Here is a 16,084-nt window from a genome sequence, read left to right on the forward strand (position 1 = left end):
CTGTGAAGACAATGAAGGTTAAGTGAAAACGGATTACCTGCAGCAGACCACACACACACACACACACACACCCTTTTCTTTCCACCATCCTGATCCCGCCACACAAACACATAGACACACACTTACACACACACACACACACACACACACAGACTCACACACATAGACACACATACACATTCACATACACACACACACCTTCACGTACACAAACACACACACAAAAACACATGCACACACACACACACACACACGCAAACAGCCAGCGGCCCCCCACCCTCCCTTGCTGCTTTCCTCAGGATGTCATAACCCTGACGTGGGAGAACCTCGGACTGACATGCATGCTCTCTGTCACTGCCAACTGTCAGTCACCGACCAGCCAGGCCCATGTGACAGATGATCTCAGCATCTCTTAACTCTTACTGCGGCACAGCACAGCACAGCACAGCACAGCGCTCACCTAATTTATTCCTTTAGACCTCAGCCTTACTAGAGCTCAGAGCAGCTATGGTCTCCCTCAGAGTAAGGTCAGGAGGGAGGACGCTCTGGTACACAGAGGTCTGCCCATGACATTTAAACCCAACATGTGTGGCCTTTAGTTAATATGGTGTTCTGATGAATTATGAATAGTAAGTTAGCCAAGCCACAAACTGGAATTACTGATCCACATTGTTGGAACCAAGGTCAACATTTGAGTTGAATTCATACCTGAAGTATATTCTAGAAGCTAGATAATGTAGACCTGTACTTCTAGGGAGAACTGCGGAAACATGTTTGTGTTAATGGTTCACACATTGTGTGTGTAAGCCAATTTAATTAATTTTGCCTTATATATACTTGTACGACTCACTCTATAAAATAATCTCTTGTTCAAAGTAAATGGAAGCACAGTGTTGGCATTTTCAATTTCAGCATAGCATAGTATGTATATGTCTTACTAAGAAATGGAATAAAACATATCTAAATAGACAGGACAAAAATGAGGGCATATTTTTGGTGAAATGCAGTGATTGAGTGTTCTCAAAAGCGAAATTGACTGAAATTAGCTGTGCTTTAAGCACAAGAACACACACACACACTCTCTCTCTCTCTCTCCCTCTCTGCTTCTCTCTCTCTGTCTCTCTCTCTCTCTCTCTCTCTCTGCCTCTCTCTCTCTCTGGTCCAGCTTCCATTATTTATTTTTGTAACAACTAAAATTCTTTTAAGTGCTTTTCATAGCAGCAGATCGGATTGGAACAAAGCCACTGTATTTCTCCTAAGAACCTGGCAAAACCACTTTAATTGAAACCTTAAAATAGCTACTTAATTAATGATGTCATGCTTTCATGTAGCCCATATAAATGTGCTACATGTGATAAGATGTTTCAAGAGAATCACAGAAATGGGGAGATATTCCAATCTCAGGGGCCAGTCGACTAAAGTTGACTAGGAGGATAAAAGTGTTCTGACTTTAAAAATGAAACTAAACTATTTCAAAGGGCTCAAAGCTGCAACATGAATACCATAACTAAAGCAAAACAACACAAATAAGTGCTAGTTCCAATCAAGTGTTCTACGGCGAACTGACTATTCCTTCCAACATGAAGATGACTGCCCCAACAAGAACATGAATGCCCCTACAAGAACTATCGTATTGGAAAAACACAATTTGAAAACACAACTATTCCAACGAGAACTACCAGAGCCATTCTACTGAGAACTACAAGTTATTGCTATGACTCCTCTCGGTTTAATCAGGCTTTTCTCTCAATGTCTAGTGGCTCAGATGACCCTATAAGGGAGGGAACCAAAACACAAAGATGGATCCCTGAATGGCAGCTATCTCAAAAAAAGATATGGATCAGCATTAAGCAGGGCTGGGTATCAAAGTAGCAATGAATCTCAGTAGTTACGAGTGATACTACAAACATTTGTCAGAGTTCTTCTTTGTATGTAAGGCAAACCGTTATTCCCAGTGTTATTTACGGATGCTGCCCATGTAAAAAATCCCCTAATTTGTGGATACAGCATCAGTTCATATCACAAATAATGCCAGTGATGAAATATAATATTATGTAATATGTGTTTTCTACATGACATGCCTACATATTAGACCTACTCAAAACTCAACTACTCTTAACATAAGCAATAAAAGACAGCTCCATTTGCAAGTCTACTACAGTGCATGGCATGCTGCCTGAAAAAGAGTGCTTTTGGAGAGGCTATATTCTTGAAGAAGGAAGTTGAGGGTGAGGTTGAGGAAGATACTGCGGATGCAGGTAAATTACCCCTCTACATTTCAATTTTGCTTTCTTACCATAATAGTGTTTACAGGACAAGGTCGTCAGAAAAAATATTATTAGTTATTCCATCAACAAGAATAGAATTTGGTAAAACAGCTTTCTCATCATATGCACCTAAAGTTTGGAATGAACTTCAAAACAGCCTAAATCTAGAATCACTTTCATCTTTCAATACTTTTAAAAAGTCACTGTTCTGTCACTCTGACAGAACAGTGTAATTGTTTTTAACTGGTGCCCTTAAATTTTGTATGTCTGTATTAGCTTAAGTTAAGTGTAATGTCTTGATTGTATTTGTATAGTGTATGTACAGAGATTTGTGGTGTAGTATGTAACTTTGTCCTGTCTTTTATGTATATATATATTTTTGTAACTTTTTGCCGCCAGTCTTGGCCAGGACTCCCTGGGAGAAGAGTTACTGTAACTCAATGGGACTTTTCCTGGTTAAATAAAGGTTAAATAAAGGTTAAATAAAATAAATACAGGCCTATGGCAGATTTTGACGCAGCCTGATATTTTATACTGTTTTCAACTTACTGTTTTATAGTGATTTTAGTTCCTTCCACTGAATATCTGAATTACAACGCTCTTTTGAATTGGCTGATGGAGCTTCTCTCCCCAGTCTCCTCCACTTTCTGCTCCAATTGTTAGTTGTATTCTCCCAATACAACCTGCTGGTAGCTCCAGTGCAAAGCACCTGTCTACGACCTCTTCGGAGTATACGTGCTAAATCTACTGTATGAGCAGTTTCAAGTACTACTGACATTTTTGCGCGAAAATGCTCAGATTTGTAATGGATTTGTAAAAGTGCTTTGATGGAGTATTTAGGTTTATGATGCTTTTCGAAGATCCAGCCCATATCCACGCCGGACCCTGGCCAGATCCAAGCCGCACTCATCCACTAGCCAAGACCCCACACACACACACACACACACACACACACACACACACACCACTCTAATGCACTTCCCAATGAGCAGCGCTGCCCATGGAGACTCCGAAACTGTCAACTCCGCTTTCCCTAATCAGTCCTCAGCTAAAAGTGCAGAGTACTGGGATGTCAGTCGCAATAACGCTCACACCACGCCACACGGCCATCACAACATACGCCACACACCGCCTCCCTGCTCCACTCACTTGCTCTCTCACTCTCCTCCTGTTTCAGGACAAAAGAGACCTACATTTATACAGCTGTGCTCCAATTAGTTTCCCCTGAAGAGTCTGGAATGTTCTTAGTTTTTCTGAAAAATTTAAATTACGTTGTGTCTTTGTTTAGACAGTCATTAATAAAGATGTCTGCTCGGCATTCAACTGCAATGGCAGATGTGATTGTGATGCTTTCCCCTTGACTTCATAAATGATACAGTCCTTCACAAAATGAAAACATCTGCTGGTTTATTGTAGCAATAGTTTATGATCTATTGAACAAGCATCCTTATACAAAGAATTTTGCAAGCAGAAATCATAACAATTCACTCTGACACTTGGTATTACATAGCCCTCCTTAGATTATAACGACAGCATTAAGACCTTGGCCCTGGCATCATATTATCAATATGCGATAGCAATAGCACTTTATACATACACAGTTCTGTTAGACTTTCCTAAAAGCCTGCTTCATAACACTGTAGAAATATCCCATTGTCATGGCAGATATCATGCCTTGCTCTTAGTCATTATGACACTGATGCTCAGTGACGTGACAGTGCCTTGTTACCTACAATACCTATCAGAAATGGCATGATTATGACATGGTAATATTTGTGTAGAGTTCAAGTAAAGGTGATGATACACTCACTGGCAAACTGAACGATGCAGCCGAGCAACTTGTCACAATGATCCAATCAGGACATAAGGAACCTGAAGCCCAGCAACACTGCTCAAAAACATGCTTGAGGTATCATCACAGGGTCACCTAAAATATAATTCGTATCTAATTAGAATGGCTTGGGATGTACTCCAGACCCTCTTTGCCATGTTTATGCAGTTACAAAGCATATCTTTGCCATTTACTTCATATTCATATTACACCACCAACTAGTACTGTACACTGTACAACTGCAAAGCATAAAGTGCATGTCTGTGTATCTCAAATTGTATCCTCGTGTCCTTCTCTATGTGGCAAGTCTGCAAATCTAAATGACAAAACAGGGTCCTGATGTTGAACTCAAGCTGAACTCAAAGGTAAGAGAGTGGGGAAGATTCCATCAGGTGGCATGCCCATAACAGACCATGTGCTTCCCCTACCTCAATCATCCAGCATTGGCACAAGGCTGTTTACCAACAGTTTTATTGTTTACTTCATTTACTGTTTTGTTTGTTTGTTTGTATTATTACATTTTTTCACTATTATTGTGTTTAATGCTCCAAATGTAAAGCACTTTGAGCTGCATTCTGTGTATGAAAGGTGCTATAAGGTGCTATACAAATAAAGCTTGTCATTATTATTAGGGTATGTTCTACCGTACTAGTCAGAGCTTAGCTAACCTGACAGCTCAATTCTATTCAGAATTTGAGTATGTACGTATGTAAAAAATCACACATTGCAGTGGAGTCCTGACTTGAAATTAATTGAAGTGTACAGTGTCAGCCATTGAGATACTGATATAGGATACAGACTTTGGTTTCCAAAGAACTTATCGCCCTGGCCTGCAAGCTGGTTAAACTCAGAGGTGAGAAGCAGGGAGGGAATTGTGTAATGATGTGCCACTTATAAGCCTACACACACACACACACACACACACACACACACACACACACACACACACACACACACACACACACACACACACACACACACACACACACACCTCCCCATCTCTCCTTCTTGTGCCTTTACACAGGAAACAGGGGAAAAAGAAAAGGAGGACAAAAAAAGAAAAGCAGGCATCAGTTATGCAAATGGAAGCAATTTCACGTGAATGGCAGATCGCCTTCCCCAAATGAGGATGGGCAAGGGACGGAAATGAAAAATGAAGGGGAGGCCACGACGTGCAGGAGGCAGTGGAGCTTGAAATGATTTAATTTAAGTGATGAAGGTTTGACTTTGATAAGTTTGCATTTTCATAATGGCCCGTGATCATGCTGAGGGGGTGTAGGGTGTGTGTGTGTGTATAGGTGTGTGTGTATGTGTGTGTGTGTGTGTGGGGGGGGGGGGGTGTACAGGAGCGGTGAACGTAGAACGGTATATGGGAGTGGAGTACGTTTCCATATCCTTGGAAGCTCTCCTCTCACATCGGTGTTTAACTGTAACGGCCTTCTGAGAAAACTTCATCCCGAGCTGTTCTACCGTACTAGTCAGAGCTTAGCTAACCTGACAGCTCAATTCTATTCAGAATTTGAGTCTGGTACTGCATCATTGGGACGTGAATATGGGGTGTGTTTCAACCGATACTTGTGCAATACATGATAGCAAAGTCTAAACGTCTAGCTTCTCTAGCGATAGTCTAGAAGTGTGCTCAGGTGATGTGAATGAGTAGGCACCATTGCTCATTTGGTCACCATCGTATAAAGCCCACCCAGATGATTTGATTGGTGCACACAGTTCTCAACCGGGCATAGAGGCTTCTCAATGTAACAAGTCCAGACTGAATTTCCCGACCTCAACTTCGGTGGGAGTGGTTAAATTCAGGCTGGCTTCCAGGCTAAGGGCTTAGCAGTCTTACCTGACTGAAGTTTTATGTGCTACTGCTAAGCTCCACTGCTTTCATAAATCAATACTTTTCTAAATAACACTCCTCAATATTTTTAGGAATTCTCGGGAAGTGAGATTTCAAGCTAAAATGATATGATGACATTATAAATGACAAATAACATGACATGATAAAGTTATTGTTGAAATTATCAAAATAAAATAAACTTGAACTTGAATCTAATGTGCTACATTGTGTCATCAAGCACTTGAATTTAACATGGACGAAAACCTCAGGAGAGTCTGGGCTCGTTTAATAATCTCTCCTATGAGAGAGCAGATTTTGGGTCTGGCCTTGTTTAATAATGTCTGATAGAAGGAGACAGGAGGCGTCTGTGTGTCTTTGTGAAAGATCAGAAGACACACAGGGACTCCCACCTACATGAGATTCCCCTAAACACCTCCGGGGCCTCAATTTCTGTTATGAGCTCTCCTCTCTGAACGCTGTTCTTTTTCCATTTGGGTCAATTCCACCGAGACCAAAAGGAAAGGACGGAGTGTGTGTGTGGTTGAGGGGGGTGGGGGGTGTGCCAAGGCTGATTTAAAATGACACCTGCGCTATTACCAGCCACACGAGGTGCTGGCCAACAGGCACGGAAGAGCAGACGTGGCTCCAGCAGGCCAACAGGAGGTCTGTGAGGGCAGTGTGAATAGGGCCTTGTTTACAGTGGCAGTGCCACCAGAAACCACTCCTCTCAGCACCTCTCCACCGCGTCTCCCTCCCTCCCTCCTTCACTTTCTCTGCCTCCCTCATTCACTTTCTCTCCCCCTCTCTCTCTCTCTCTACCGCTCTCTCTTTTTGCTTCTCTGACCCTCTTTCTCTACCTTTTCCCCTCTCTGTCTTTCTTTCTTCACCTCTGTCACTCTCCCTCTCTGTCTTTCTCTTTCTCTCTCCCTCTCTCTTTACCTCTCTGTCTCTCTTTATCTGTCTTACTTTCTCTTCACCCTGCTCTCTCTCTACCTCTTTCGCTTTCCTGCTCACTCCCTCTCCCTGGATCTCTCTCTCTTTCTTTACCTCTCTGTCTCTCTTTCACTTAACCCTGCTCTCTCTCTCTACCTCTTTCACTCTCTCCCTCTCCCTGTCTGTCCGCATCCCTCTCTCTCTCTCTCTTTCTGTGCCCTTCCGTCTTTCCCCCTGTGGCTGGCTCACACTCAGTTAAGCGGCTGACTGAAGGGAAGGGATGATTGGTGAGCCCTCCCTGCGTGCCTGTCCGTCGGCTACACGGCCGGCGGTGACATGATCCTTCTAATGTCCCCTCTGATCGGCTGCCTTTAAAGCGCCGCAGCTGCAGCTGCCCTCCTGCTCGAGTTCTCTCTTTCCTGCTTTCTTTCTTCAGTTATTTTCTTTCTTTCTTTCTTTCTTTCTTTCTTTCTTTTGTATTCACCATAGATCTTTCTGTCTTTCGACTAACCAAGAAGAATTTTACTGTATTTGTGCAGTCCCCCTCGTTCGACTGCTGGTGACGCTACGGGGGGAAGATTATGCATGGACATGGACGTTCACTGAAGGGGCATGAACTCCCTGACGGTCAGATGATGAATCATCTCAGGAAAAGGGGGGGTGTGTGTGTGTGTGTGTGTGTGTGTGTGGGTGTCCATGAGTATGGAGCTCCTCTCATGCCTGTCTGAAAAGATGAACTGACCGCACACGAATCACTGTCATCAACTTCAAATCACGCCATTCTTAACTCGACGTCCAAATTAATTACAGTGTCAGGCCCAGGGCCCTAGTGGACAAATGCCCCCACAGATCATGAAACTGCCACCGCTGAAAAGGGTAGATGGCATTTATTGGGGCTCTTTGCATCCCCTTGGCCTGTCTCTAAGCACTGAATCTAATCTCCCTGGCCCCCTTGTTGGGAGGCTACGCTGTTATGTTCAGCCTAACGCTCACCAGGGCCTGCTATGTCAGCGTAGACTTTATTGCATTAATAAACTCCACGCGAACCCCTGCACACTTTTGGCCCTCTGGAGACAGTCCGATACTAGTTGTGTGAGCTCTCATTAAAAGTGGGAGGGAGAAAAGAGAGAGAGAGAGAGAGAGAGAGAGAGATAGCACGCTGTGGTTCTTCAGAGGCTGCCAGTAGAGCTGCCAGGTTCCTTTAGTGTTCTTGTATCCTGCCTGGGAACTAATCAGTGGAAAAGGCTTTTCTGCTCTCATTCTATCTCTTTCTCCCTTTGTCTTTCTTTCTTTTTCTACTCATCTCTCTATCTAGCTTCTTTCACTCCACGTTCCTTTTCCTTTCTCTCATCCTCTGTTTTTCTCTCTTTCTTCTTTACCATTCCATGTTCCCTCTCTCCCTTTATACTGTATCTCCCATTCTCTCATTTTAGGAAAACACTACAATATAAAAATGTTATTGTTATCAATTCATGGGTAAAACAATAACATGGAAGTCCTTCGTCATCAGTATTTCTGAAGTTGGAATTCTACAGATAACCGAGATGGCTGACCAGGGGAAAAACAACCTACCTGAGTTGGAGGAGAGAAAGAAGGTTGATGGAATGATAAGCAATTGTCAGGAAAAAAGAGGGAAACCCACTGAGTAAATTGTTACAGTAAAGTGATGTGTAATCGTCTACCTCTGAAGGTCAGAAAAATACCAAACACACAAATACTGTTGTTTGCACAAATAATCACTTTCTACCATGACTGAGATTAGCAAAAAAGTGGTGCGGCCCTGCACAGTTATGACTGTTTGTACACAAACAATCACAAAGCCAGCTGGGACCATTGTACACAGGTTTGAGGGGAAATGTAGGACTGATTTTATTTCCCAATTGGACAGTAAAACACTGGGAAAGGCTTCACACAATTTATTGATTTCAAGTCAATCAATCCATCATTTCAAAATGTAAAGTGCTTATGTAAAGTATAAGCAAAGTGGATATGTATGGTACATATGTATATATGTATATATGTATATATATATATAGTTTCATATTTTCTTGATGAGTTGAACACATCCAAATAGCTACAAAAGAGGTAACTCTATCATCTGCAAATTCCTCCCAAAGTATTTCATGTTTGTTTTGCCTGATGGCGGCTTTTGAAGTGTAGAGTACCGAGCACGAACAGCACCAATTTCTCCCCGTTTCTCTCTGCTAAAGTGGCACTTTTGCAAAACCAGATTTAAACCCAAACTAGCATTCCCGTTCCGCTGCATCCTAACTTCCAAACGCGCCCATCGGCACTGAAATACTGCCGCTGTCAGATTACGCTGGAGTTACGGTGGGGAGCCTGCAGGAAGACACCCTATCAGCAGCGCCGCAGCTCCGCACGCAGCACACACATATAGACACGCTCACACACACACGCATATAGACACACATATAAACACACACACACACACACACACACACACACAGACAGACACACACACATCCACCTCCCACCAGGGCCTCAGGGGCCCGCAGTGCCCCCCTGTGACTCATGCGTGGGGTGTGTGTGGAGGCTGTCACTAGACATGCAGAGGGACCCAGAAGACCCTTACTTACCCCACAAGGCACATGGGGGAGGGTAGTTTGGGGGGGTGCAGACTGACCTCTGTGGGAATGACATTGGACATGCTGGGCAGAGCCCGCAGGTGTATAGTGATGTATTCCTGCTGTGGTGCTGGGAGTGTGTTTTCATCTCTGCAATTTGCATTGTGTTGGGACTTGTGTTGTTTTTTTTAAGGACATCCACTCTATTTTCAAATGGTTTCAGATATGCATGAACACACATGTATACACAGACTCTCTCCCTCCCTCTCTCTCCCTCTCTCTCCCTCCCTCTCTCTCTCTCTCTCTCTCTCTCTCCTAATGTCCAGCTTCACACAGGTTTTTTCAGAATCACAGAGTCCATACCCATTCATCCAAAGACTGAGTCCATACACAAACGCAGATTCATTTAAAGACAAAGTCAACACACACACGCAGAACCATTCAGAGACTCCATGCTGACATGCTGATGGTGGCAGATTATCATGGCGGCTACTTATCCTAGGCTTATTACAGTTGTTCAATTTCATTTGTTTGTGTGCAGTTGTTGAACACCAGTTATTCTCGTTAGGAGGGCTTTAAGATGGCTGTGCTCTGTGCACTGTACAGCAACACATTGTGATCACAGAGAAACACATTCTCTTAGCACTCCTTGGTTTAGCAACAGCTGTGTTATTGCCTTGGACTGAAATAAAACACCTTTAAATAGACACACCGATGGTATAAATGCAGGCTACTCTAGTTGACGTAGGTTCCCAGCCTTGTTCAGACATTTTGATTTAATTTATTGCGAAACTGCAACCAAACCAGGGCGCTACTTCACAATTAGGTAAACCAGCGGAAATCTTTAATAAAGCGGATTAAAATGGACCACGTTATTACCACCACCAAGGAGGCTGCACTTTTGGTGTGTCAGTCTGTTCATTTATCAGCAGGGTTACGCAAAACAACATCACAATCGAAACAATGTTTTTTATTAAACTTGGTGGATGTGATGGTGTTAGAATGCATGACTAATGAGGGTATCTGAATCACGTAGTGGATCCACAATTTTATTTATCGATTGAGTTTTGCTGTTATTAACATTGAGGGTACTTTCATTGTGTATTTCTTCCACAGTTATTTTTGTCATGAAAGTGCTCCATCTCCAGCTACAGGCCCTCAGAGTGCAGTCTTGGTAAATGGGGATCTAGACCGTCACAGTCTGGCATTCATGTTTATCAATAGTGCCACCACACTAGTGTGCACTTTGAGTTGTCATGAGGTCAGCCGCCATGCTGCTCTGACAACAGAGGCTGGTCTTTTGATGCAATTGAAAGACACTCAAGAGGATCCACTGAAATAGCCACACCGAGAGCCGCCTTCAGCTGGTTTGGCTCCTGTGTTGGTCTGCAGCTTAATGAATAAGGCAGCCCTGGGGTTCTCTCGCATTGACTGGACTGCAGAATTTGACAGGAGCATTTTGAGGTTGGACACTGCTCATTTACGGCATAAGACCTGCCGCGTACTTGATTTCCTTTTCTAGTCCAATTTTTCAAGAATCTTCTCTTTGAAGGTCCGGGGCTTAGCGGAGAGAGCCTCACACCCACACATGCACTCGCAGATGTGGAGGAACACCGACATGGTCCCCCTTTAATCTCACCCCATGTTCTTTTGCCTTATGAAACCAGCATCTGCTGAGTACCCCCCCCCCCCCCCACTCCACTCCACACCACCCCGCCTCTATTGTCGCCTCTGTTCATGCGGGCCATCTGCCCCTGCTCTGGGTCACCCCCCGCCCCCCGACTCCTCCCAAACTCCCTGTATTGTTAGTGGCGTGCGTCCCAGAGACTAACAGCTTGCAGGGGTATAATAGCCCAGGATATGGCCCCCCAACTGCAGGAACAGTGAGCTTATCGCCCCCATATCCCCCTCTTCCTTATGTTCTGTTTCTCACTCTCTCTATCTTTCTCTGTCTCCTCTGCTCTTTCTCTTTCTCCCTACTCATTTTTTCTTTTTTCTTTCTACCTCTTTCTCCCCATCTTTTTATCATTACCTGCTGTATCTCCTTTTCACTCTCTCTCTTTCCCTCTTTCCTACCTCTCATTCCTTCTATTTCAATCTTACTCCCTTTCTTGTTATCCTGTCTTTCTCTCTTCTCCCTCCATCTCATATTGCTTGTCTTTTACTCTTTCTCCCCAGCTCTCTCTCTCTCTCTCTCTCTCTCTCTCTCTCTCTGTCTCTTGCTCCCTCTCTCTCTGCTGGGTGAGTGGGTAGTGGAGGACGTCCGTCTCTAATTACACTGAGGTTCTCCTCAGGCTAGAGTGGCAGGAGGATGGACAGAGGGAAAGAGAGGTTGGGGGCGGGTGTTTGGGACGGGGAGGGGGTTGATGATGACAAAGGGCAGGGATAAAAATGCTAAAACAATAACATGGGCTGGGAACCAGGGCTCAATGAGGACACGGACCCTGCGGCAGTTGGCAACTCTAATTCTGATGGTGCTCGAGCCAAACCACATATAGTCCCCCCTCCAAAACAAGTTCTTATTCTAGGGGCAGGGAGCAATGAGGTGAGGGGGTACTGAAAGAGGGGTGGCAGGGGGTGGGGGGTGCAGCTCCCTCAAATGAGTCTCTGAGTTAAAGTGCATGTGATGTTCAACATGAGTCTGGGTTTAGAGCAACAGTGAAGATCTCAAAACTCAGTCAGCTATTGAGCTTGGCATTCGGAATTCTATACACATGCATTTCCTGTCTACCTCAATTGTGAGAAAAGAGATCATTTCACCCCTCTCTGCTCAGCAATGTTCTTTTCTGTTGTTTTTAATGTCCTAATGAGAATGTATGCCTAAATCATGCACAGAGTTGTGCAGTGAGCGTCTGGGTGAATGTGCGAATGCAAACGTACTATAGCATCAGTGGTTGAATTAGTGACATTTATGTCATTGTAATTGTTGCTATCATTTTCCCTTGACGCTCAGACCAACATCAGAGTCATCTGCTCCCACAGGGCAAGAGAGCCTCATGAATATGGACTTTACATGCCACGACAAAGGAGACAGCTCCAGCGCAAGGGTTTGTGTTGTCTTATGTTGTCACAGAGCACCCCACAAACACTTGTGGCAGCACAGAGGAGAAAATTAGGGATGAAAACGTGCACAAATGACGCGGATGCCAGTTACGGACTCCGGCTCTGAAGTGCATCGCGCTGCTGCGCAGTGCTATTGTCAAGTTCATTCTCGTGCTCATGCTGAGCTGCGTGTGCTGAAACAAGACAGGAATTTTACAGCAATAATGAATAGATTCATTATTAGTTTCATTTGGCTGTACCTCGCACTAAACCGGAGCAACGCACTGACTCAGAGAGAAATATCAAGACACATCAAGCAGGGAATAAATCACATTTCAACGTTTGTTTCTTGTGTTTGAAATAGCACAACAAGGAACCGGGATTTTCCCTGCGGGGGGAGAAATGTTGGTAAGAATAGCGTCAGTGAAGTAATGGTCGTAATGAAGACATGATGTGACAACGTCAAAGCAAAAGTCGGCCGGGTGATTATTATTATTTTTTGTATACATGCTTGGCCCTGATGCAGGCCCTATGCAGTGTAGGCCCTTAAGTTGCAAGTTGACAGACCTGGATGGACGCCTGTGCTCATTTGTGCGCCACGCTGGGTCCAGTCAAGCGTAGGGGATGAGGTAGAGTTTATAGGAGATCTAGATGTCAGAGCGTGTTAGGCGTTTGTTATGGGAGCGTATGAGAGATTTGTCTGGGGATACAGGGACGGGATGGCCAAAACACACACACACACAGTGGTGGGGTGGGGGGTTTCATCAGAGTGTGTGCATCACTACTCAAGGTTGAGTCTTCTTCTTCTTCATATTCCTTCACTCCCTCCTTTTGACACAGCCTGTGACCTTTGTGTCGCAGACCTCTGAAATGGCTGTGCAACACAACATCACTATCCATGATAACACACTGTAATGGGCAGTGTCCCCCAGGGTGGTGTGTGTTTGTGTGTGTGTATGGGGGGCTTTTGGTCTCAGGTGGCTATACGAGTCTAGTGCTCAGTAACTCTTCCTGACACTTCTCTCCTTAGACCTCCATAAAATGCCTCACATGTTGTACACTGAGCTGGGTTAAGTCTGTCAGCATGAATCTTGACAACAGCATAAGTATGATCAGTCCCACGATGTGACACTAAATGGCCACTGTAATCGTGCAACTGAGTCTCAGTTGATTGAAATGTGTTCACAGAAATTATGTCAAAGTAAAGCAATAATGATAGAATGACAGAAATAACATACTCATTATTTTGTTAATTTCCCTACAAAGCTGCTGTATGAATATCACTATTTATGACAATATCTACTTTGACTAACAAGGACACCAAGGTTTTAAAAAATTGCATAAATGATCACTACTTCTTAAGACAGTAGTTTAATCATCATTGACATTCAGAGTCAGAGTATAATGTACACATTCAGACAAGGCTTTCCAGCCAAGCGTTCCGGGGGAGTCTCCCATACACAGGACGTTCCTCATGGATGATAGGTGATGTATCACAATCATCTATATTACCACACGAGCAGAGCACTAAGGCACACGAAGCATATGGATACACCAGGGTCATATTCGCACAGTTGAACGGGGTCAAATGAAAAGTAAATCACACACAGTCGCAACCGTACGAGCCGTTACTGAAACCACCTGTCTGCTCTGTAACAATGACTGGCAACAGACATGCCCAAAGCAGTGAGCGCTACATTAGCATACGCCCACACACTGAAGAGGAACAACGAAAAAGAGACTCACTTGGTCAAGGTCCTTCCGGCGGTGATGCTGGCCACAATGACACTCTCTGGTCGTGGCATGGCGACAGCTTTGAAGGTCCCTTGCCAGAACTTCTCGAAGAGCAGCTTCTCATGTTCTCTGACGCTGGTCATGGTGGCTCCAGGCTGGGGGGTAGTAGGGAGGGGGGGAGGGGGTAGTGGGGGGGGTCACAATGGACTTCAGCTTGGGATTGGGGAGGGGGGGTTCACTAAGGAGCTGAGAGACTATTGCTGCCGATACTACTTCTGCTGCTGCCACTGATTTCAGCCACTGCTACTGTAGTTCCGGAGTGGCTGAGATGGGGGTGTGGATGAGGGTGACGGGAGATCTCCTGTGGTAGAGTTCCTGGAGTCTCTGACACTATCTCCTCTCTTTTTCTCTCTCCGTCTCTCTCTCTCCGTCTCTCTCTCTCTCTCTCTCTCTCTCTCTCTGCGTTTGCTTATTTGGAGACTGCTGATACGGGCATCCACACACAGGCACGTGTGCCCAGGAGCTGTCCAAGTTCTGAAAGCCGGCAGAAAATAGAACGACAGAAGAGCGTGTGAGTGTGTGTGTGTGTGTGTGTGTGTGTGTGTGTATGTGTGTGTAAGAGAAAGAGAGTGCAAGAGAGAGAGAAAAGAGTGCCAGGCGTCAGGGGAGAAAAGCGTAAAGACACTGTTGCTCAGCTGTCCTCTGGTCTTTCTCTCTCCTCTTCTCCTTTCTCCTGATTTCTCCTCTTTGCTCCGTCCTTTCTCTGGCTTTTCCCCCTCAGTCCTGTAGTCCCAGAGGCGTCCCTTTTCTCTGGCTCTGTGTGCGTGTCTGTGCAGCCCAAGTGTTCCCTTGCCTGGACATGCTGAGAGTGGCAGCGGCGTTCGGCGTGCAGCTGCTTTTTATTTGCTCAAGAGGAGGTCGGCTTCGCCCTCCCCATTCAGTGAGGCGGCTGCCCCCCCCCCCCCCCCCCCCCCCCGTCATCCTCTCCAGCCTCCCTCCCTCCTCCTGTCCTCTTTTTCTCCTGTCCTCTCCCTTTCTTCCTCCTTCACTCCCCCCCTCCCTCCCTCTTTTCCTCAGTTTGAACACAGAAGCATCCCCTCCTCTTCTCTTCTCTTCTCTTCTCTTCTCTTCTCTTCTCTCTTGCGTTGTTCTCTGGTAAGTCTGATGAGGCGTAGGGCGAGACGTAACAAGTGAAAGATGTGGGCTTTTGTGCGTATGTCTGTTTGTGTGTGTGTGTGTGTGTGTGTGTGTGTGTGTGTGTGTGTGTGTGTGTGAATTGTATTGTGGGTGGGAGTGAGTGTGTGTGTGTGTGTGTGTGTGTGTGTGTGTGTGTGTGTGTGTGTGTGTGTGTGAATTGTATTGTGGGTGGGAGTGAGTGTGTGTGTGTGTGTGTGTGTGTGTGAATTGTATTGTGGGTGGGAGTGAGTGTGTGTGTGTGTGTGTGTGTGTGTGTGTGTGTGTGTGTGTGTGTGTGTGTGTGTGTGTGTGTGTGAATTGTATTGTGGGTGGGAGTGAGTGTGTGTGTGTGTGTGTGTGTGTGTGTGTGTGTGTGTGTGTGCGTGTGTGTGTGAATTGTATTGTGGGTGGGAGTGAGTGTGTGTGTGTGTGTGTGTGTGTGTGTGTGTGTGTGTGTGTGTGTGTGTGTGTGTGAATTGTATTGTGTGTGTAAATTGTATTGTGGGTGGGAGTGAGTGTGTGTGTGTGTGTGTGTGTGTGTGTGTGTGTGTGTGTGTGTGTGTGTGTGAGTGTACACGTGTGTGTGTGTGTGTGTGTATTTGTGTATGTTATATTGTGGATGGGAGTGAAGGTGTGTGTAGAAGTGCACGTGTGTGTGTGTGTGTGTGTGTGTGTG

General features: G+C 45.0%; 1 protein-coding gene and 1 long non-coding RNA gene across 2 annotated transcripts in view; one reads left to right on the plus strand and one right to left on the minus strand.

Annotated features, from left to right (window-relative positions):
* srrm4 (serine/arginine repetitive matrix 4) overlaps window positions 1-14,411 on the minus strand; it is a 70,271-nt gene extending 55,860 nt beyond the window's left edge. Inside the window, exon 1 of the mRNA XM_042102075.1 lies at window positions 14,245-14,411. Within this exon, the coding sequence (XP_041958009.1) occupies window positions 14,245-14,375 (131 nt within the window). The 5' untranslated portion in view covers window positions 14,376-14,411. The remainder of the gene's footprint in view (window positions 1-14,244) is intronic.
* On the plus strand, window positions 4,098-5,224 carry LOC121715976. Its single transcript, XR_006033721.1, has 3 exons — window positions 4,098-4,176; window positions 4,406-4,463; window positions 5,123-5,224. It is a non-coding gene; the product is annotated as an uncharacterized LOC121715976 (long non-coding RNA).
* Window positions 14,412-16,084: the final 1,673 nt, after the last annotated feature.

This window comes from Alosa sapidissima, chromosome 8, assembly GCF_018492685.1.
Source record: "Alosa sapidissima isolate fAloSap1 chromosome 8, fAloSap1.pri, whole genome shotgun sequence".
NCBI classification, from domain to species: domain Eukaryota; kingdom Metazoa; phylum Chordata; class Actinopteri; order Clupeiformes; family Clupeidae; genus Alosa; species Alosa sapidissima.